This window comes from Oreochromis niloticus, linkage group LG20 (genome assembly GCF_001858045.2).
Source record: "Oreochromis niloticus isolate F11D_XX linkage group LG20, O_niloticus_UMD_NMBU, whole genome shotgun sequence".
Classification (NCBI taxonomy): domain Eukaryota; kingdom Metazoa; phylum Chordata; class Actinopteri; order Cichliformes; family Cichlidae; genus Oreochromis; species Oreochromis niloticus.
This window is the reverse complement of record NC_031984.2, coordinates 14,951,254-14,974,898: the sequence shown is the minus strand read 5'-3', so window position 1 is coordinate 14,974,898 and position 23,645 is coordinate 14,951,254. Positions and strand designations below refer to the sequence as shown.

At 37.4% G+C, this 23,645-nt stretch overlaps 2 protein-coding genes across 7 annotated transcripts; one reads left to right on the top strand and one right to left on the bottom strand.

The window, feature by feature from the left end:
* The first annotated feature begins 328 nt into the window (after positions 1–328).
* Positions 329–10,276, top strand: fmodb (fibromodulin b). Of its 3 annotated transcripts, XM_025901978.1 has the most exons (5): positions 329–396; positions 486–561; positions 6,121–6,161; positions 7,190–8,085; positions 9,118–10,276. In XM_025901978.1, the coding sequence occupies exons 4-5, from the start codon at positions 7,197–7,199 to the stop codon at positions 9,267–9,269; spliced, it is 1,041 nt and encodes a 346-aa protein (XP_025757763.1). In that variant the 5' UTR covers positions 329–396; positions 486–561; positions 6,121–6,161; positions 7,190–7,196; the 3' UTR covers positions 9,270–10,276. The 3 variants fall into 3 exon arrangements, with proteins under 3 accessions (XP_025757763.1, XP_005448806.1, XP_003439055.1); XM_005448749.4 differs by lacking the exon at positions 6,121–6,161; XM_003439007.5 differs by lacking the exons at positions 329–396; positions 486–561; positions 6,121–6,161 and adding an exon at positions 6,168–7,004.
* A 711-nt stretch (positions 10,277–10,987) lies between these two features.
* Positions 10,988–21,413, bottom strand: csf1b (colony stimulating factor 1b (macrophage)). Of its 4 annotated transcripts, none has more exons than XM_005448745.3 (9): positions 21,192–21,413; positions 19,552–19,671; positions 19,414–19,476; positions 19,130–19,300; positions 18,768–18,981; positions 18,536–18,672; positions 11,737–11,780; positions 11,608–11,645; positions 10,988–11,457 (listed from the first exon to the last, which is right to left on the bottom strand). In XM_005448745.3, the coding sequence occupies exons 1-8, from the start codon at positions 21,231–21,233 to the stop codon at positions 11,609–11,611; spliced, it is 828 nt and encodes a 275-aa protein (XP_005448802.1). In that variant the 5' UTR covers positions 21,234–21,413; the 3' UTR covers positions 10,988–11,457; position 11,608. The 4 variants fall into 4 exon arrangements, with proteins under 4 accessions (XP_005448802.1, XP_019204794.1, XP_005448804.1 ...); XM_019349249.2 differs by having other exon boundaries at positions 10,988–11,453; XM_005448747.3 differs by having other exon boundaries at positions 11,608–11,640.
* Positions 21,414–23,645: the final 2,232 nt, after the last annotated feature.

The window sequence follows — 23,645 nt, the reverse complement described above, 5'->3', positions numbered from 1 at the left end:
GGTCTGATGTGCCTGAGCAATATGAGAAGAAGGCAGACTGGAAATTTAAACGAGTAGTTCGTACTTCAGTGAATTACTTACTTGAGTTACTTTTTTCTTCTTCTTTTTTCCAGTGCAAACACATGATCCGTTCTGTAGACTCAGTTAAAAAACAAAAAAGCCAAGTAAAGCAATGCAGATCATATTCATATGACAATACTGATGTTCACCTCAATCGATAATATGTAGAAGCTAAAACTGACATGCATTTGGAGTTGCTCTGTGTCTTTAACAGACGATGATGTTGGAGACACATGTGGACACTGAATGATGATTATTTCTTGTTGCAGCCATATGAAAACTGAGCCCACCCAGACAATTAGCATCAATGAGTCCATAAACCATCCCTGGATTAATGTAAGCCTGAATCTGTTTATGTCACTGCTGCTTTAAAAAGATGTCTTTGAGATCTGGAGAACAGTTATTCAATATTTTGTTTCCTGCAGGAGTCAGTGGAGGTCCCTCAAACGCACGTTCAGACTAGTTCAGGTCTAGGAGCAGGATGCCTGGGTGAAGGTAAAGGTAAGTGTTGGCACTCATGTGTATGTATTTAGTACTATTTCTTTAATGCTGATGTTTTCATGTATGGTTTGTACTTAACTCGGTGTTTTAACTGGTTGCATTTGTAAGTTAATGATGATACTCCAGCAAAAAGTGAGAGAAAGATTAAAACTAATTAAGACTCAACCAGTCCTAATACTATTAAAAAGAAGAAGAAAAACTAAACACAGCCATGTAGCATCAGGGCTAAATCAGTTTTTCAACCGTTACCTAAATAACATGTGTTAGAAACAAATGCTTTCATTAACTCTAAGAAAATTAAATCATAGTAAGCGTCCATAGTCTAATAGTTTAATAAAATCGTTCGGGCTTTTGTAACAACATTATGATTTTGTCTTCGAAATGATCAAACTTGAAATTAGCTGCGCTTTGTGGTAAAGATCCAGTAAGCTTTATTATTATTCTTCATCCTCTTACTATGCAACATTACTCTATGTTCTCTATATATGAAATTATTAGCTGTTCTAGAAAAAATAGAATAGAATAGAATTCAACTTTATTGTCATTGCACATGTCACAGGTACAGGGCAACGAAATGCAGTTTGCATCCATCCAGAAAATGTTTCTTACTGTAAGGATTTTTTGGTTTCCTAGCGGTGGTACAGTATATAGCTTTAATCATGCTCACTTTCTCTGATTATGGGAAAATAATAACTGCTAATGATTCGGTACTAACTAAGCTGTTCATGTTTCTAGATTATTTTTGTCCATAGCAGAAATTGGAAGTAGTGGATGAAGGTAAACAACAATAGAGCTTTAGATAAAGATAATAGTGCTGGAACATGGTAAGAAATGCTTGACATCACCATTATGCTCTTTCTTTTTTGCTATGAAATTCATTTCTTTTCCTCTGAGGTTTTTTTCATGTTGTGTATTAAAATCAGTGGCTTCCAGCTTACTTGTAGTATTTTATATAAATTTTTTTGTCTTATTGAGATGGTAAATGTAAAAGGTTAGTAAAGTAAGTATGTTGCTTTACAAATAACCAGAGCAAGCTAATGTTTCCTCACTCCCATTTTCACAACTCAGGATTCTGTGTAAAATGTAAATAAAAACATTATTTATGTCACATAATGACACTAAGGCCTATTTAATTTTAAACTTTTTAACTATTGAAAGTAAAAATTCTCAATTTGAATTTGATGCCAGAGCACAATTTAAAAAATTTGGTAAGGGGAGGAATTCAAAAGTTGTTAGCGCAACAGAGAACTTAAAAAAATATCCAAAAGTGGATAAAAGCACCAAAATTTGCAGGGAAAAATACTTTCCTTTTGAATTTTTATTTTTAATGCTTTAAACTGTAAAGAAAAAACTTCAAGTAAATCAAGGTAATTGCATTGACATATATGTTATTGGTTGCTCCAGTGGCTCACTCACAGGTGCAGCTGCACACTGCACATTGAGGAATTCCTCTTGTACTCCTTCGATATCTCTGTGCATACAACTAGGTTTGCATCTGGTGTCAATTTATTCCTGTGTGATTGAAAGAATGTCATGTATGTGATGCATGAAGGCTTGTTTACTCTTCACTCAGCTCTTTCATGCTTGCACAAACCTAAATTTTTTTTAATCACTTATTCAATTAAGGGATCCCAGAAATTGGGTAAGAGACATTATATTGGTGAATCAAGTTAATAAGGTTAGTTATCTAACTCTAAACCCTAAGAAGACTCCCACCTGTGATGTCACTAGTGTCTGCTCATCTCCTGTGGGAACTTGTAAATGTAATTTTTTATCCAGATGTTCTGCGCTGTCCATAAATAGTCTGCATTTTATTTAGTCCTTTTTTACTCTACTGTGCTTTTTACACTGCAAATTGTGCCCACAGAAATATTTCTTGCACAAACATAAACCCAGATGGATATTTGAGGTGTGTCTTGCACAAGGGCACTTGGATGCAGGAGCTGGGGGATTTTGCCACTGACCCAATGAATAGTAAATCCTAAGCCACCACAAACAACAAGAATTTTTTTTTTTTTTCGGGGGGGGGCATACGTGAGAATTTGGTAAACCGTGAGAAATGTAAAAATGAAATAGTATTACTTAATATTGTACCACATGCCCGGTTACCAAATTATATATTTAAAAAAACAAAAAAACTTCTGAGTAAATTCAAAAGTTGATTTTTAGTAATTGTATCCACTTGTGAATGATTTTCCCCATAATGTTAATGTATTTACTGCACTAATGTGCAGTAAATACATTACTCAAAGGTCACACCTTGTGGAACTAATTAGGTTAATTGCAACAAGTCAGTCATATGATGGGAGAGAAGAAAGTGTTTTTGAGCATTTCAAATGTCAACATGGGAGGGTTTCCCAGTTTTGTGAAAGACTCCAAAGGCCAATAATTAGGCAATTTTAAAATAGCATTTCTCTTAGCGAATTCCACGAATTCTTTACTTTTTAAACTAACTTTGTTACAAAATATGGCCTGGCCAAAACCCAGTTGTGAATGGACGTGATCTACAGGCCCTCAGGAGAAAGAACTCTGCATTAAAAACAGACACAATAAACTTCTGAAAAGCTTTGCCAGTAAATATAGTTTGTGGCAGTATCCACAAATGCAAGTTAAAATTCTACCAAGCAAAGAAAAAAAAATATATAAACAAGATCCAGAAATGCTGGCGCCTTCTCTGGGCCCAAGCTCATTTATGATGGAATGAGGCAAAGTAGAAAACGGTCCTGTGGTTTGACCAATTAAAATTTGATTTTTTGTATTTTTTTTTTTATCATGGATACAGCACTATGCAGGCTAAAGATGACAGGGAATGATTGTTATGTTGGATACTTCAAAAGCAAACATCTGTGATGGTATTCTGACATATTTTTCAAGGAAGACTGCGCTTATTTCAGGAAAACGATGCCAAACCACATTCTGCACGTACTACAACAGTATGGCTCCATTGTAAAAGACTCCAGGTGCTTAGCTTACATGCCTGCAACCCAGACTTCTCACTCACTAAAAACACTTGGTGCATGATGAAATGAGTAATATGACATAGTAGGCCCTAAACTTTTGAGCAGCTGAATCTTATATCAAGCGAAGAATGTTTTTGAAACTACAGCAGTTGCTCTCCTCAGTTCCCAACAGCGTTGTTAAGAGTGTTGTTAAAAGAAGAGGAAATGCAACACAGTGGGAAACATGCCCCTGCCCCAGGTTATTGCACTTAACCAAAACTAAAGTAAAGCAAGTTGTAAAAGAATTAAACCATGAGTAAATAAAAAAATGTATAAAAAAAGACAACTTAAACAACACTGTGCACTAAACAAAAACAATGAAGAAATGTGCTTTAGTTCTCCTTAGTTTGGCCAAATGTACCAACCCAATTAACCTCAGACAGCATTAATATCTATTTAGCTCTTGACAAAAAGATTATTCACATTAAAATGATTTTAAAAAAAAGAAGTAAAACTAATACTGGAGCCAATAAAAAGACAAAGCAATTATAACTTTGCTCTGCCCCAGCTTTTCTTAACGATGTCCATGACGTCAAACTCTAAATATTTAGAGTTTTAGTGTTTGCTATGTTCTGTTTCTGTTTTCTTTACATTAAAGGTACTTAAATTAGACGCAGCATTCAATGGCCCCTGGGCCACTTCCTGCCTGTTGGTTGCCTCTGATTACCCTTGTTATGTCAGTGAGAAATAAGGTTCAAATTTTCAGCCAGTTTGATCAACTTCCCATCAGAGAATAGTTTACTGTTTTATTTTTGCAGTTTTGTGGGAAATCACAAAACAAACTTGTTGTTTTTATTTTGAAGCCAAATGCAGATTTTATACTTTTTAAAAAAATTTTTTTATATATGCACAGTGAATGGAGTTTTACTGTAAATACGTTGAAACTGAAAGACTTGAAAGATTAAAAAAAAGAGTTTTTAAAAGCTTTTAAATAAGACATAACACTTCAAAGTATTTCTTTATTAAAGTCAGATGTAAAGCTCTATGCTTAGTTTGTGGAAAGCAGATTGAGTGTTTTTCAAACCTTAGATTAAGGATTGTTTTAATCACCATTATAAGATTAAACTTGCAGAGAAATACACTACCAGAACTGCACTGATGTAGAGTGGAACCTTTGCTAGCAAGCTTTCCAGGCTTCATGCATCCAGGGATGGAAAAGTCTAGATGAGCTTTGTGATTTCACTCAAAATCGTGAAATCACATTCTCAGTGGAAATTTATGACTGGAATTTCAGTTGAATAACAAAGTGAAGCATTTTGACTGTTTTCTCCTTAGCACTGGACTAGATTTGTGAGGTCTGTGATAGAGCTCAATCGGAGGAACTGGCAGATATTCACTCAATGAAAGGGACTATGAGAGGGAATTCATGCATACTCAGCTAAGCTGCATGACCCATCCATCCATCCTCTTCCAATATTTGAATTCAGGGTTGTGGGGGTCTGGATCCTGGACAGGTCTGGACAGGTCATTAGTCAGGGCTAACACATAGACACAGGCAATAATATTCACACCAGCAGCTAATTTAGAATAACTAATTAACCTAACACACATTTTTGGCAACGGCCCCAGCCAGGCAGACCTAGAACTATCTTGCTGTAGGCAACAATGCCAACCACTGCACCACCGGCCACGATTTAACAAAATAACTGCGAAGTCACTGTTATGGTGGCTAACCAGCTTGCATCTCTAAACTGTTAGGAATGGTAGCATGCTCATGTTAGAACCATAGCATTTTATGTTAGGATTAAACTTAATGACACGAACTTTCCCCACATTCAACAGTTTACTGCCCTCAGTATAAAAGCTAGTGTGTCCATATGTGTACTTGAAAATTAAAAACACTGTTCTGCGGTCTTCACCTACTCTTTCTTTCTCTGTCTCTTTTAAGAATTCTCATTCAGAAATTTTCAAATAAGCATGTTTACTTTCTACTATTTGTATTCAGTACTGAAATTCATTTACAATAAGAAATATCACATTTACCTGTTGTTGTCAGGTCACGAAGCAGAGAATGGGTCTGCTGAACATTTATTGTGTGGTGTGACGTACTCATGAGTGTAAGCCATGGTTAACATTGATTCAGATGTTTTGGATTAAACATTATAAGAAAATATTTTCGGTTTTTATTCAAATCCTGTTTTAATTCAAACTTTCTTTGTGGTGGACTCAAAGATGTACACAGAAAAAACAAAGCTGTTTATCTCATACTATCTAAAAATCTGGGTTGTATAAAGAAGATTAAAGTGAAATCTGGACTTTGTGTGACAATGATCGATCAAGGCCAAAGTTTTCACACGGACATGGCTCCACTGGAAACATTTAATTTCTTCCACCAATATTTCTACTCTGGAGGTGATTTGTGACAAAGCATAGCCATTTTTAATTGATTATGCACTTTTAAGATAATGTTATTTGATCATTGGGTCTTAGAAAATGTAGCTTCTTAGTTTGATAGTTTAGAAAACGAGTTCTTTAGGGATAGAGTGTCTTGTTGTTTAAGAAAAAAGGGGGAAAAGTCTTCCAAGTCTTTCCTGGAACGATTCCCATCTGTTATCCTCAGGTTCCCTCATCTTTCATCTAACATCTAAGAGTTTGGTTAAGGTATGTTACGTGTTGAACCACTTCCATCTTAAATCAGCACATTGTCTCTCACTTTCTCAGAGGGGGCCTAGAAAGAAGACTGGGAAAGACACACACACACACATAATCCCTGAAACTCTGCATCCAATTTGGCGGAGGACATGAATGGAAAGGCCTATTCTGAAATCTATCCGCTGGCTGATAATGATGCACTTCTGTCTGCAGATGCCAGCAAAAAACACATGTTATCTTTCTTCACCACTTGAATACTGTAATTGAGAAAAGTAGTACTTGTAGGCAGAGAAAGAAATAAAAATATTTAAGGCGAATGATAGTAGACAAATGACAGGGTTTGGTATACTTTGTTGAAACATACTGCATAGTATATATTAGACAAAAACATGCTGCCATTTAAAAACTGTACTATACTTAGCTCTTCCAGTATTTCCAAGAAATAATGGCACTAATTTAATTATCAAGGCTGGCAATAGTGCATTTCCATACCATAACCTCCACCCCAATTTTTTCCATGACCACCACACCACAATAGTAAACATCAAGCCAGACTGCATGGCTGTACTAATGATAAGGCATGACGCAGTAAAGGAAAACAAAGCTATTAAAAAGCAGATGTCCATACTAGTTCACACATGGTATTGATATTTGCATGGCTGGAGGTGATATGTTGATGTGTAGATGGTGGAAAATATATGTGCACTAATGAGACAGAGTGGCTGGGGCTACAGGGGCTACAGCCTCAGAGAGAGGGGATTTGCTCTATACCGACAACATTTTCCACTTATTCTGAGAAACACACAGGCAGCGTGAGCAAGGGAGGAAGCATCGTCTCAGATCAGCCAACTGGTAGGTATACTGCACCTACCTTACATTTAAAAAGTGGAGCAGAAAGAATGAGATCTGTCAGAAGTTAATACAGCAGCGTAAGTCAGTGTTAGTTGCCAATCTTTTCCACAAAGATCAGTGTTGTTAGGACTTATTATTACCTTTTCAACTACATAATTTCTCCCCGTTTTTCCTGGGTTTTTCAGAGTGATCATGCGGACATTGGTGCTCCTCCTCACAATAGGAATAGTGGATTTGGGTATTGGCCAACACTACAGCCAGATCCAGTGGCTGTCCCACCTGCGCAGGCGGCAATGGCACGCTGGCTTGCAGGCTGAGGATGCGGATTGCCCCCTGGAGTGTAACTGCCCCTCAGCCTACCCCACAGCCATGTACTGTCATAGCCGCAACCTACAGCATGTTCCCTATGTCCCCTCGCATATAAAGTATGTCTACCTGCAGCATAACCAGATCACAGGCATCCAGGATGGGGTGTTTGACAACGCTACCAACTTGGTCTGGATTGTGTTATTTCACAACAAGCTCACCTCAGACAAAATCGGCAAGAATGTCTTCAGCAAGCTCAAGAACTTGGATCGGCTCCTCTTGGATCACAATGACCTAACACATGTGCCTCCTAACTTGCCTACTTCAATCACAGACCTGCGACTCGGGCACAACAAGATATCAAAACTCCTCACCAGCTCATTCGAGGGGATGGCCAACCTCACCACCCTTCATCTCCAAGCAAATGACATAGAAGATGTTGGAGGTGTGTTCAAGGGGTTCAAGTCTCTGACAATGCTGGATATCAGGAAAAACAAGCTAAGGAAAATCCCTGACAACCTCCCTGTGAGGGTGCAGCAGCTATACCTGGAATTTAATAATATAGAAAGCATTCCAGCAGACTTTCTCACCATGTATCCCAAACTGCAGTTTGTCCGCTTGGCTCATAACAAGCTGACTGATAAAGGACTTCCTTCCAATGTCTTCAATATCAGCACATTGGTCGAGCTTGACCTGTCCTTCAATAAACTGGAAAAGATCCCTGTTGTCAGTATGAACCTGGAGAACCTTTACTTGCAAGGCAATAAGATTAAAGGTATGAGGACTTCTATTACTTTAAATTAGATAATGCCTTGAGATATTTTATGGGCACAGAAAGACAAAAAGGTTAAAAATAAGCAAAGAAGAGTAATATGATTACATACACCCTCAGTGCAGAACTAATTTCCTGAATGTTGCAGGCTGTCTTTATGTAAGTCTCAGAGGTCTCCAGTAGTTTAGTGGTTTTACTCAGTGAGACACACACAATGCCACGCATGCACATAAAGCGAGTGATAATACAGAAATCTTGAATACTTTAGATGTAACGTTTAAAAGGACTCTGCTTTGTCCAAATATGGTTTGCTAGTCAATTTGTTATGCTCCAGGATGCCTCCAGTGGTGTAATCTTCTCCCATTGCTTGGTTGATAAAGAGATGTGCTAGTTAACCTGTATGCTTCATAGCTATATTACTCAACTTCATTCAAACGGTCATCCAGCTTGTATGTATATATCCACAAATATGTTTATTTGGCATATCAACTTCCTAAAATGTAATTTTTTTTCCGTTCTTTAAATGAGAGTGATGTAAAGTCTGTATGTAATGTTCGGGATCGGAGCTGCACATGCAGCAAAGTGAAAATTTCAACCACTAGATGACAGCAAAAGCAAGATTTTCAAACTGTTTACCAGATATTTAAATTATTCCCTTGAAGCAGGGATTTTCCACGAACTCTCTCTCAGTCATGGTACAAACTTTACGAAACACCAGATATTCTCACACTAGGGCTCTCAATAGAAAACAACGTGGGTTTTTTTTGTTTTTTTTACAAACTCCAGAAAATAACTCTTGACTGACTCCATTTAAAGAAAAGTTTAGAGAAGATCTGCCCCTTCTGACACAGTCATACATTTTGGAGTTTGCATGGACTAATATGCATAGGTTTATGTAGCAGTGAGCTTGGTTTGGTAACACGTGTTACCAAACCACAAGTACTTGTGGTGAACAGACATCATCAAGACATCCTTTTTTACTTCACATCTCACAAGACGAGAGTAACCTATTTTCTCGCCCCTTTCCTCTTTCAGAGTTCTCCATGAGCAGTTTCTGCAGTGCTGTTGACATGTCAAACTTCTCCAGGCTGAAGATGCTCCGTCTCGATGCTAATGAGATCAATGCCAAAGACATTCCTGCTGAAGCCGCCTACTGTTTGCGGCATGTTGCTTTCATTGATGTGTAGAGGTTTCCGAAATGTCTCTATCTGTAACACATGCCATGCTATTATGCTTCACTGTATTTACCTGATATTACTCACTCTCCTCTCCATTAAAACATGGTTGAATAATGTTTGTTTAACCAGTTACGAAAGCTGTTAGCATTACTGAAATGATAAAACTAGCCAAAAGGAAATACCGTAGTTATACAATCACATATCCGGGTGGCAGACATGTGGATGACAAAGAGTGAAGAGTGCTGGTCTAACGAGTTACATCCGCTCAACTAATTAATTGGTTCCAGTTGTCTGGTAAAATGGTTAGTAATAATAGTGCGCAGGTATAATAGGAATATATAATATGAATAATATGAAACTGCCAGTCATTGGATTTTTGCCTCCACCATGTGGCACCTGGTGGAAAAAACAGGAGGCCAAGCAGCAGTGATTATCATCAGTACGTTTTAGTGAACATTTTAAAATTATAATCAGTGATGGACACTGAGTAAAGCATTTACACTTTGTCTTCTGGTTATTCAGTCCATAGAACAATTTTGATTTTCTCCCCCATTGTCTGATTAAGTGTGTCTCTAATTAAATATGTATTCTACTTCAAATGAGCCGTGACTGTTATGTCTCACTGTTATCTAATTGTTTACTTCAGTTCACACAGTTACTTTTCAAGACCTTATTGGGCCACGTAACTCGTCAGAGTTTTTGACAACAAGTTAATTTGGTTTCCTCTAATTTGAAGGTAAGAAGCAGACGTGCTGGGAAAGAGGACTGTCAAAAGGTCTCTCCGCTTCTTCTAACTGATCTTAAGCAGTTCCCACATATTTATTGTTGAAGACAACTTGCCTTTTCATCTTCCACAGCTGCCTTTAATCCCTTGCAGAAAGGCACTAAATTGAATTAGAGAAATACTTTACTTGTTTTGTAATGGTGCAGTGTCTTGGGATAAAGAATGGATCACTGCCATGCAACGGTGGTTTGCACTCTGATAAGCGGTAGCATGTGAAATTAAGTGTGTTATAGATTAGGTTGTATTGCAGGTTGCAGTTGGTCCTGCAGACGATGGGTCGAAGAGCTGTGTTTTCCCTCTCTGTTTCCTTCAAAAATTCATTGAAAACACAACAGAGGCCAGCACACATGCACATGAATCCTTTGACATGATTTACTGATTTGGTCCTCTCAAAGCCACATGCAAATGTTTCACTTTTTGGGGAATTGTCCAGTTCTTCTGAAAACCGTTAAAGTATTTATTAACACAAATAAAACATTTGGCCTGACCATCATGGAGTAAATACAAGTGAATACAAGCAACGGACAGCATTAGAGAAACGCATGTGCACAAAGCCTTTCTGTTTTCTCAGTATTATAACCAGTTATTTGTCATTACCATGCAGTAATGATTGTTATGCGTGCGTATGAATAAATTGTGTTATTATTCCCACTAAAATCTGTCACCTCCATATGTAATAAAACACATTTCCTTTGAAGCTGCAGCAGTGATATGCATCTATTGTAATAATTTCCTAACTATTCTCATAACCAACAACACATTATTGTACAGAAGTCATATTGAAACTGTTTGTACAATTTTGAAATAATTAAAAAAAACAATCACATAAAAAAATCGAATTCTTTTAACAAAAGAACAAGTATGTAAAGACTTTGTAGATTGATAAACTTTGTGCAAGAGAAATAAAATGTCCAACACAAAATGTACAACAGTGGACACTATGAAGTGGCTATAAATCCTTTAATGAGAACATGACCCGCTCTGTAGATGTGAATGTATTGTGTTCAGATATGAACTGGACAGCTGGAGAGCTAAATAAATTTTCAGCTGGTTATCGATGGTTAACTTTTATTACCAATACAGTGATTGAATAAAGTGACGAAAATAAATAACTCTTGGAAATGTTTGGCAAATAACATTAAAAACATGATGTTAACTTGTAGCAAATAGAGACACATAATTTCAACATTCATAACTACTGTAAAAAACACTTTTTTTTAGTGAAATCAAAAAGTTATCTGCAATAGAATATGCATAAACATAATATACATACCACATTATTAACAATAAGTTCCATCTTTGGTCTCAGATAAAGCAAAGCTTTTTATCCAAAAGGTGTGCATGATACATTACACATATACTGACACAAAAACTCAGGTTCACAAGTGCTCTGTCTGCTGCTGCAGTGACTGCCTGGAGAGAGAGAACGATACTGAAAATACACAAAAATGTAAAGACGTATGTGCAGTTATACTGCTGCACATAATGCATTTGTTTAACGCATTTAAACAGATCCAGATGCTTAACTGTTAGCAATGCTTTATAGGCCAGTAGGTTACTCACATTACTGTCCCTCAATTTCTATGTCCGGCAGGTCTGTGCTTTAATAAGATCACAGAGGCATCCTTTAACGTCATTTCAGTAAAAACAGCAAAGTCGGTGTTTTTGCTTAATTAATCCGTATATTCTCACCTTGTGTTTGTTTGTAATCTTGATCCATAAGGGCTGTGAGTTTTCTGTATTGGGGAAAAAAAGCACATTTTAGACACATCAACACATCTGAACAAATAATACAAACAGTTGGACTTGTCTTTATTGAAAACACTGCATAATCACTCACATTGCCAGCTTGTAAAACGTGACTTATTCAAAAACTTCTTCAAGAAGATGAGATGCGTGGGTTGTTTGAGGCATGCAAAGTCTTGTTCATGGTAAACTACTCTTTTCAAGAAAGATTGCAATGTGAATTATGCCTCAATTATAGCAACTTTCACAGAACTTTAGAAGAAATGTTATGAAGATGCACTAAGTAAGGCTACAGAAGTGTGTCTGAAAAGCTGGATGTTCATCAATTCACAATAAGACAAAATGTCTTATGTATATATAGGACTTCTGTCAAAAATACACAATGCTATTTTTTGAGGCATAAAGGCCCTATAGTACACAACAAAGCTTCCACCATGTCTCACATTGTGGATGCACCGTTTTGGGCTGCTTTGCTCCCTCAGGGCATTGCAGTCATTGAGGGAACAATTGCATGTGGGAACATTTAAACTGCTATTTTATAGGAGAAGTGGAAAAAAAATGTATTCATTGTTGCCTTAAGTCTTTTAAACCACTACAAGCACCATCTGACGGAGAAAGGAAGTTTCTATAAGTTACTGAAGCTCAACAGTTTGTAGCATGCAGATTATTTTTAGTCTTCACTGTGCGTGATTGCTCATTATGTTCAATAAAGACATGAAAAGTACAACTGTTTGTTCATTATTAGTTTACCTTTAACATGGAGTAATATCAGACCACATTTTTGTGTGTAGTCAACAGAAATTCTTCTAATTCCAAAGGGTTCAGAGCTTTTTCTGGGAACTACAATGTCAAGTGGTGATAAGAGATAAAATCAGTTCCACTGCTTGAACTGGTCTTGTTGGAAGGATGGCTGTAAAGACTAACAGAAAAAGATATGTTTTTGACTAATAACCCCAAGTAATGAAACGCACCAAGATTCCTGTCAATATGCAAAACAGCTGCGAAGATAAGCTCTCACTTCCATCCTTCTAAGTATGGTCAGAAGTTCTGCTCCAGTTATGGAGCACATTCCAAGATGACTGTCCTGGGAATATTTTTAGACATTTCATTGTGATCCACTGTGACAGTCAAGTTTGGTAATTAGAAGAACATTAGAAGTTCAGCCTCCCACTTGTCAACAGACACAACAAATATTTGTTCAAAGCAAAAAGAAAACAGCCAAAATGTTATTTTGCTCCCTAAATGTTAAATACCACATTTCATGCTTCCCTTTCTAAACCTTGGTATTATAAGTGGCTCCATGGTGCAGTGGTTGGCACTACTCTATTCTGTGTGCATGCTCTCTTTGTGCCTTATTAGGTACTCCAGCTTTTTCCCACAGTCCAAAGACTTACTAGGTTAATAGGTAATTCTTGGTGGATCTGCTTTTCTGTCCTGGACTGGTTAACCTGTCCAGGGTCTAACTCGACCAAATGACAGCTAGTATAGGTGTCATTTGGTGCCCCAAATGCTTTGAGTTGCAGCAGCTTTTATGCCCTTTCCTTTTGTAAAGGATAGCCCAGAAGCTCCAATGCAAAAAAACAAGGCAAGTAAGGAAGCACTGAAGCACCTGTCTTTGAACTTTCCTTTACGAATTCATCGAACTTTTTTTGTGGCTACAACTGAACTTCTTTACTTTTAGTGTCACTGATTGTGCTGGTGCCCATTTTTTGTGGTGTTGCTAGCATAATTCGGCATAAACCTCCTTAAACTTTGAGAAATAATGTTTTCATGAATTTCTTTACAAATAAAGTTACTCAAAGCCCTCCCACAGATGTTGCATATGTATCATTACATACAGTAGCTTTAGAAACCACTGAACTTTATTTGTTATAGATTGCTACTCTTCTATGTATATCAAATATTTCCTTCAGTCCCCTTAGACCCAACACCATTGATTAAGAAGCTACTATTGGCTGCTCTCTTTTTCATAAGTGGTTACCACAAAAGGCAGCACCACATTTTTACTAGAGATGGCACGATACCACTTTTTGATGTCCGATACCGATATCATAAATTTGGATATCTGCCGATACCGATATGAATCCGATATAGTGTGTTTTTTAATCAATAAAACTGTTTTTTTTAATATCTTGCTGCATTTTGTATAAGTTCATACTCAAGTTTAAATAAACAACAACACTAAAGCTATTCTGTTATACCTGTATGTAAAAAATACACTGCACCCAAAATATTTCATAGTTCAGCAACACTGATCAATCTAATAAACTTAAACTTACTCCATCCTTCCTATTCTGGTATTTTAAAGAGTACTTAGCAGAAATATTAAGCAACCTAACTCATAAGGTTGCAAACTCCCAGCAAAAAAAAATAGGGAACCACCCCCCACCCTCCACCTCATGATGCTTAATCGACGTAATCAACTTTAATTTGATGCAGGGTGAAAAAAAATGCACAGAAATAAATTATTTTTCAAGAATAATTAAATGGATTCAACATCTTTCTTCAACAGAACTGCAGACTGCACAGATGGTATCTTCCCAAAGGAAAAAGTACTATAGCTTACTAGGGTATATTAGACTTAACAGTTACTATATACAGTAATGGACTTCTATACATTTTACATCAGATTAAAACTTTGGGTGTAAGATTCAGATAATTATTTATTAAAAGCTAGACATTTTAAATGAGAATAAGAAAGAAAAGTATGTCTCTGTGCCCCCAACGTTTCAAATGCAGGTTTGTGAGTGTACACTTTATCCAAAACCTAGTGAGGGTTTACTCATCTTTGCCACTGGGTGGCTGTAGCTCAGGAGGTAGCGCAAGTCACCTAGTGATTGGAAGGTTAGTGGTTCAATCCCTAGCTCCTCCACTCTGCATGTCAAGAATGTGAATGTAGTTCGGAAGCTCTCAGTTTACAGAAAGGGTGTGTGAATGTGGCATGTTGTATAGAACACTTTGAGTAATCTGGGAAAGTACAAAAACGCTATATAAGAATCAATCCATTCACTGTCTGAACAGAGTTTCGTCATGTTACTTTTGCACTATTATGTTCTGGTACATGTTGTTATTACATGGTTTGATTAAGGTACACATTAGGCTGACATCTGGGGCCAGAGCTGAAACTGTTCTGGGCCAGCAGTGTGTCTGCAACTGGCCTTGCGCTGGCCCATGTGTGGGCCACCTCTGGCAAACCAGATCTGGGCCACCAAAGGGCCGTCATTCTTTGCGGGATGTGGGCTATGTGTAAGCACATTGTGTGGGCCAGATCTGGGCCATAGCAATTTTGCTATGTGGGTTAGGCAATACTATTACAAAACACTGCATTCATATCAATTGCTGCCAATAATACCCAGTTAGGTTAATCAGCGAAGCCAGACCAGATTAAAAAAGTGTCTAAACAGACACATTAAATAAACCACTTCTTTCATTTATATCATATAAAAATGAAGAAAATCCTGTGTTAGAGAAAACCAAGTAATAGAGCTGAAAACTTCACATTTTACTTATAGGATGGGTTGTTTTAATCATCAATCAAATGTCCTCAAAGTTCTCTGAAAAGCCTTCAGCTAATCCAAAATTCTTACTTAAAACTAGCTGATATTTTTCCCTAATATTAACTTATCTTTATTAGGTACCAGTTATTGCAATGTGGGTGGAAACCAAACTATCGATGAAGCCCAAACAAAGGTACAAAGAGAACATGGAAAAGCCACAAAGGCCACAGCTGATTAAGAGTTCAAATCAGGAACCCTCTTGTCACCCCTTTTTAAATCCAGAAATCCTATTTAAATCTTTGATCATGCGCCATCACATCTTAAAAACTTCTTGTACCCTATTATCCTAAGAGAGCACATTGTTCTCAGAGTGCAGTCTTACTTGAGGTTCCCAAAAGTATAATGGAAGACAGAGCTGTAACCTGTCAGTCTCCACTCCTGTGCAAACAGCACAAACACTGGGAGAGAGACACCCTCTATACTTTTATCATTAGCTTTTAAACTTTCATGACATGAAAGTGTTTAAAACAAATCCTTGTTAGGGTACCAGCACCACATTGCTGGAAAACAGATGTATACTTCCAGCTCATATTATCGAAGTATCTTATATAAAAACAGCTATTTATCAGCAAATGTTATTACAAAAAAGGATGGGGTTTCAATTATTGCGCCAAGTTACTTTCTATGCAAATTGGCCACAGGAGACTCCCAAACAATAATGCAGCATTGCGAATAATCTGATAATTGACAGGATTGTATACACATAATGATATAACAGCTGTATTTTCACATATTTTACATTAAAGTGATAAAGTTGAACGATACTGTGCAGAAGAATTTGAGTATACAAATGCTACACAAAGCTTCTATGTGTGATTCAATAACTTTTCCACCTTCCAAACTTCCATTATTCCATTATTTCAGATCCAGTCTTACTGCTATAAATTAAAAAATGCCACTGCAGCCTCCATGCTCCTCAGCTGACTTATAGTCTTTTTACAGCGATCTATCAGGCTTAAAGCTTTGGGAATGTAATGTTTATGTTACTGTCTGTCTCATCCCTGTAGACAAAGCAAAGCTACAGTAGATCTTAGTTCTCAAGTGGTGAGTGGTGGCCCAAGGTAGGTCACAAATCATATTTACCAGAAGCGTAGCCAAAATGATCTTTTAAAGTCAAACATATTTTCATTGGATTTTGATCAACTTGAGGAAGACTGTTTGTTTCACGATTAGAGGACTTTTTGAAAGACAGTTTGTTTAGCTTTGGTTGCTAAAAACAGCTGTATGTTTATCTCCTGTTTGGATCTTTATTTATGCAGTTGCAGGTTTGAATCAAGTTAAGCTTTACATCAGAACTACCATACTAAAAAGTGGACAGAGCATGGTTATATTACTGTTTACAACAAAGCTATAGTTTAAGCCATGTGGCTCAGCAAGCTATGACAGCCTATAAAATGCTTGAACATCTGACTTTATTTTCACTTTATTTGCCTTGACAGTTTTTCCCCCCGTAAAACATTATAGAACAGATGCATACTGTAATTAAACAGCCTACACTACAAACAGTATAAGCATCTTTAAAATGTGGCATGGCAATTTATATTCACTAATCTACAATTCAAGGTGAAAAAAGCCCTTGCATCCATGTATGAAAGAGGTTCAAAAAAGAAAAAAGAAGCCGAACAAGGTCCAAGCTCCAAAATGCGGTTAGTCGGCTAAAAATAGTGTTCCACAATTGTCCAACACATCCAGCACTTTACTGAGGTTACCAGTTGTCAATGTTTCTGCACTCACCACCAGCCATGCAAGATCCCTAATCCCTGTACTCATGTCACCACATGTAATTAGCTAAACAAGCATGCAAAATCATTAATTCCTGGAAGAGAAGTCAGAAGTCAGTTCCACATGCTTTCTCATGCTGTCTGGTCTCTTTTCATCTATTTATCTTTTTTATTTCTTTTTAAATGAATTAGCTGCAGCATTCAATGTAATTTCTGGTACACATTCCTTATTTGTTTAGCAATTACTGGTCAGTGTCACTGCCTAGAAACCTTTAGTGTCTGTCTGATGTTGGATTTAATATCAGACATAAAACATCAAATCTGATGTTGGATTTATCAATGTGATTGAATGATCTTGGATAAATCAGCTTCTTAGTAATAAAGCAATTATTGTACTGATAAGAATTACATATGGACTTGAAAGAGCTACTTAAATTAATACCATTTGTTTGCCTTTATCCTATCTCTGTGGAGGTCTAATGTGACTGTAAAATTCTCTGCAAGGATTAATAAAATTGAGTCTGTCTAACATGACACATGACGCTAAGCAAAAACATCTTTGTCAACTATCATTCCAGTTTTAGACTCTCCTCAAGAGCTAAACCATTCCCGGTTTTCCCTTAAATATACATTCTTGACAGCTGCTGCTGCCTGTAAGAAGCAGAGTGCTATGTGACCACGTTTGATTTCCCCACAGAATGAATGTAAAAACAAAACACACGCCGACTGCAAGAAAGCTATAGAGCATGGGTGGGCAAACATTTATAGTTCTGGGCCAAATGCACAAAAATATGTTGAGTCTTAGGGAAAACAAGCCTATGTATTTCACACTATTGTGCTTTTGTAACCCAAGTGACAATAAACCTTCACTGTAAAGTATTTTATCTCTTTTGACTTCAACGCTGTTCTGTTAGAGGTCTTATTAGCATATTATTGTTTTCAGTGTTCTTACCGTGCCATTTCATTGCTTTGCTTTATTGGATTTCTTATTAAACTTTGTGTGTGTGTGAGAGAGATTTTAATAAGCTATTCAGCATTTACCAAAATGCATTTGCTGGATTTTGGAGGAATGAGTGAAGGTTAAAACCAGCATTATGTTAAAGTCATGATTTAGAGTCAGTAAATAAAGTCAGTATAGACTGTAAGTCTCAGTCAGCTAAAAATCAGTGTACTCTAAATCATTTAGCTTCTCAAGCAATAGGTGATTGCACTAAATACCCTCAAATCCATAAATGCAATGCTTTTGCATTTGCATATTTTTGTGCATGTGCTGCTGCAAAGTAGATGCCAGCCTACACGGTATTTATTAGTGAGAGAGGGCCGGTGCTTCTGCAAAAAAGGAGTGCCCCAGAGAGCAGAGCTGTCTGCCAAAGCCTACTCATTTGCAATATGACTGGAATGCCTGGCTAAACTTTACAAGGGCACATGTGATTTTGTAAATTAAAACAAAAACAGAAGCTCTGATACCTTGTGTGCGATGAGACAGTAGAGAGTAAGAATGAACAGCAGTCCTCCACAGATAGATGCGATGATGAAACCCAGCTTGTACAGGTCACTGACTGGTTCTCTCTGAGAGGCCTGCACAGAATCTCTATCATAACTGTCTGTAGGAAAGGACACATGATCTGTGATCTCTGCAGTGGCCGCAGACATCTGAGTGTTTCATCACAGAACGACCCCAAAAAATTGAGATTCTCACCTGTAAAATGTTGTGTGATTGACTCTGTGTATAACTCTGTGTATAACTCTGTGGTAGAGCCAAAGGTTTCTGTGTATTCATGCTGGCACCTCCAGTCAACCGGTGCATCGCTCGTCGTCACCAGCTCCCAGTAAACCGTTAAGACTTCTGAGACCTTCTGTAATGCATCTGAAGGAGACCCTCTGTAGAGCACTTCAAAACTCTCTGGTTTATCCTAAAGCAGATTCCAAGAAACAAGCATTTCATATGTCTTTAAGGTACTGCAGATTCATCTGCTCACACTATTCATATGATTCGTCAACTTCATATGACATTATGAAAGAAACAGGCTGCAAGTTCAGCATTCGGAAACTCACGCTGACCTCAATCTCTTCATTAATCCAAGGCACACATTTCTGAGAATAGATGTTGAGGATGAGCGCCCTCAGGGACTGAACATAGCCATCATTAACTGAACCCCGAATGTATTTGAAGTGGGTCGTAAGGAGCTCCAGGATCCAGGGTAATGCAGCTTTTACAAAGCAACATTTGCTCTGTTGGAAATCAGAACACAAGGTAATAAACACGAAAAGCATAAACCAGTTAATGGAAAACCTAAATCAAAGGTGTTTGGGGAAAAACAGTTGCATAAGGTTATATTACCCACCAAACTCCTCCGTTCTATGAATGTGTAGTTTATTGAACACCCACTTCTTAACTGGTTATCCATCTGCGGAAACAACAATTGCAACATCTCAGCCTGGGCCGTGCAGGGTGATTGCTTTAATGTTGTTTCAACACCTACCAGTTGCCTAACTGTCAGCAGGTGTTCCCTAGTGATGGAGTGTCTGCATGGGCCAGGGACCTCAGCCATAGTCAGAGGGAAGCTCAGGAACATTATCATACACAGACACTTTACCTGCAACTAACACAACCGCATAGTGTATTCATGAGAACCACAAAAATCCATTAGAATTACTCTCAGTAGACTAAAAAAATCCCACTGAAGCAGACAGTCCTTGTAGACAGTGTGAAAAAAAAACTAAACTGAATAATACACTCGAAAAAACAACTAAACCACAACAACATTCTGGGCAGCCTTTCCTTAACATTTCAACATGCATGTACTCCTCACCCTGTAGCAGTCCAATTCAGTGACCCCTCCCAAGTTGTGCTAATCTAAAATTATTTCCAAGAAAAGAATAAGTTCAAAGCAAACCTAAGTTGAATTTCCACCTAATTGAGCTATAAAAATTTAACAGTAGTAATTCTTTCCATCCAAAATATCTACACTCGAAACGTAACAGCAATACTTTATTTCCAGAAAACACAGTGTTTGTGTTTAACAGCTCTACTCCGTCATCTGGATCTCAGCTCAGATAAAATATCAGGTTTCAGATTGAGTTTGAGAGGAATGCATAGTGATTCCTTGCTGCAACACTACTAGTGACTGATGTTTAAGTAAGTGTGGTCTCAGAGGACTGTGGCGTGGGAGTGGATAACTTCAATTTTTGGTCAAATACTGCCCTCTACCATGGAAGCCTAAGCAGGGAGGACAATGTGCACAGGATCTGACTGTAGCTGATGTATGTCTGCTACCAAGCACCTTTTGGCAACAGTAACAGTCAAATGGGCTCCAGATGGAATTAATGCTTCCACTAAGGATTAAAACATGGTGATAAGCACATGTTCTTCACACTAAAAGCTAAATGTTTACACAGAAAGGCATTTCATAGGTACCTCTTTGACTCATTTGGCTCCTAAAGTTTGATGCAGCTTTTGCAATAAATAGTCAAGATAGAGGGAAGTGAATGAAACAATAAAACAAGATTTATTTGTCTCCAGTCAACTTCTGAGATGAATTAAGGCACAAAAGACAATTCTTTGAAAGCCACAGAGACAAGAAATAATCTTTTTATATTTGGTTTTCTGTTCCTAATACAATTTTAAGCTGTTGAGTTTAACTCTTACTTGGTTTTCTGGACTACAAAGCACTTAATCCGTGCACATGGCACGAGAGAATTATTGCCAGGACCAGGAGGAAAAATAAGTTCCATGCCATCAAAGTTTGATGCTTTGATGTAAATTTAAAGCAACATGCTGAATAATAGTAACAGAGTTACTTTTATAGTAAAGTGGGATAGTACGTTAAAGACTAACATGCCATACTAATAATAGTAACCAGCATAAATACTTAATGATAAAATTAATGTTATTAAATAAAACTATTAATGGGACTGGTACTTGGCAAATGCAGGAGCACATGATGTAAATGTCATCTATCACATGATTCATTTTCTCCATGGTGTCCAAGATATCTCTATGTAGGTCAGCAAACTGCATGATCAAGCAGATAACTTCATATGGAGACTAACGCAAGCTTTGCGCTCAGCGTACTAGCGGTGTTTTAAAAAAAATTCTGATTAGAGAAATGTTCTCACCTACCTTAGCTTTGCTCTGAATCAGCGTGGACACAAGGATGGTCATCTGGTACGTGTTTGACAATGGAAAACACCAGACTCCTCTGTCAGACACATTGAAGCAAAGAGATCCTTTTCAAAAATTTACCTCCACTCCACCGAAAGGAATCTGTTATTAAGTAAATTTGACACTTCGTCATGTGGCGCTGTTCTTCAAAGCACTGCTTGATGTGTTTCCCCTCTACAGTGTGAGTTCAAACTGAGACTGTTTCAGCTGATGGACAGCCCTTTTAAAGACCTCCCACCTCACTATGTGGGACAAGATACACATTCCTGAGTCTGAAGACCAATGTTTTGGGGACTACAGATCAATTGACGGTTGTTAACAATTTCCTTTTTTTTGTATTTTAACATATCTGACTAAAGCATTACATGTAAATATTAAAACTAAACGGGCAAAGAAAATTCTGCGAGCTTGAGGTGCATACTAACATCTGTTCTTGTTGAAATGCTTGAAGCGAGTTGAAAAGTGATCATAGTTTTTCCTCGGGAAATACAGGCTGTGAGTGAGTGGACCCAACCGAGCAAACCGAGCAAAGAAAAACAAGATGTTCTGAGCACTCAAGGAGAATTTCTGACGATGATTTGTGGCAGAGGTTGTCGGAAGCAGGTGATGTTTCACGCTGCTTGAGGAATCCAAAACTCCTTTTGAAAATAACGTCACATTTTTCCAAGCCCGAACCTAACCCAAGGGAGAAGCACATTCACATAAATGCTTTTATGAGCTCTATTTTGAAGGGAAAACGAAGAAGAAAGCGAGAAGAAAAAAACAGTGGTAAGAAATTCATTGACACGGAAAGATTTTACGCTTTTCTCACATTCTTACATCTAATGTCACATTCTTCCTGCTATCAGTCTGAGAAATGTACTATCATTTTATACAATTCATTCAGCATTGGAAAGAAACCATTTACATTAAGAGACGCCTGCCCCACTGTCTTGGAGGTGGTCCTAGCCAGAGTTTTGACTTTCAGCTTTTCAGATTAGTTTCAGTTAGTTTCCAGAGTGGATTTTCTTGTTTCAGTTTAATTTTTATTGTTTAAAAATGTTGAGTCTAAATCATATTAGTTTCAGTTTTAGTGTTTAATAATTATTATTGTACGGAGAGCATATGCCTGAGGCAAAATTCTGGAAAATCAGTACATGTATTACAATAAAAACACAAAACCCTGTGAAAGCAGTTGACTCACTCACTTGTAGACATCCAGTCTCGGCAGACACGTCTATCAAAGCCTCAACAGGCAAGTAGTAAATTTTTATTAAAAAATATTAAAACTAAGATAACTTGAGGATAACTTGAGCTATCCAATAAAGGTTCATTGACTGTCTTAAGACCAGTTTGGTTCAAGTTTGCCAATTGTGAATTCACACCCCATGGTGACATTGTCAGCTCTCTTCTGTAATGATCTAAGCTGTGGTGTATTAAAACACAGCAGGCCAGACAGGCTTCACTCACCACCAGCCAACTTGTTATATTTTCCTCACTCAAATTTAATCTGCTTTCCGAACATTAAAATCAAATTGAAGGTTTGCTGTTTTGACTTACTGGAGAAGATCCAGCATGCATTTCCAAGGCACAAGTACAAAGGGACAAAACAGGACCTCTGTGGAGCGATCTATAGATTTTAAGTCAAGGGTTTAAAAAAAGAAAAATTGGGCCAGTTCCCAGAATGGTTCGGGGCTGGGGGTGGATACTTTCATCCTTATTGACTTAGTTATGGTTGATGTTGGAAGAATGCAGTATAAGTTCCAATTTTCTTTGGTATGGTTTTTTGAATGATTATAGCTTATGAGCTACTCTTTGTAGGCTGAAGTGGCTGATATATAGGAGACCAAACAAGATGTTTTTCATTTCAAAGTACTGTATGGCATTGTCTCTAGAGTAGGGCCGTCATGATACTAGAATTTCAAAAGTGATACCAATCTCCAGGAAATACTCAGTACTTAATGCTATGTTCAATATCACAGGAGGAAAAATGTGTAAATTAAGATGTGCATATTTTAAAAAAAAAGAAAAAAGAACAGAATAACACTGCTATGTGCAAATGTATACCACTACAGCCCTATTTACTTTCTATGCTTCCAGCAAATTGGGACCATATTGTGTTGCTGAGCAAATGGAGTTGAAAGGTAGGTTTCTTTCTCAGATTCAGTCTGGGAGTTCAAGAGGAACATAACACCAGTGTTGGCACCAGAGTATTTGAACTTGACAGGCAAACAACTTTGATGGGTTGGGCATTTGGGTCAAGTCACTTTACTATTCTGGAAAAAATAAAATAAAATAAAAAATACAAACAAAAATAAAAAAGAGTGCATCCGTGCTGTCATCTATGTGCAATTGCACTTGCATGTCCAGAAAGCAGGGATTATAAATTAAAATGCAATGCAAGACCTGTTAAATCTACACTTAAGAGTATTA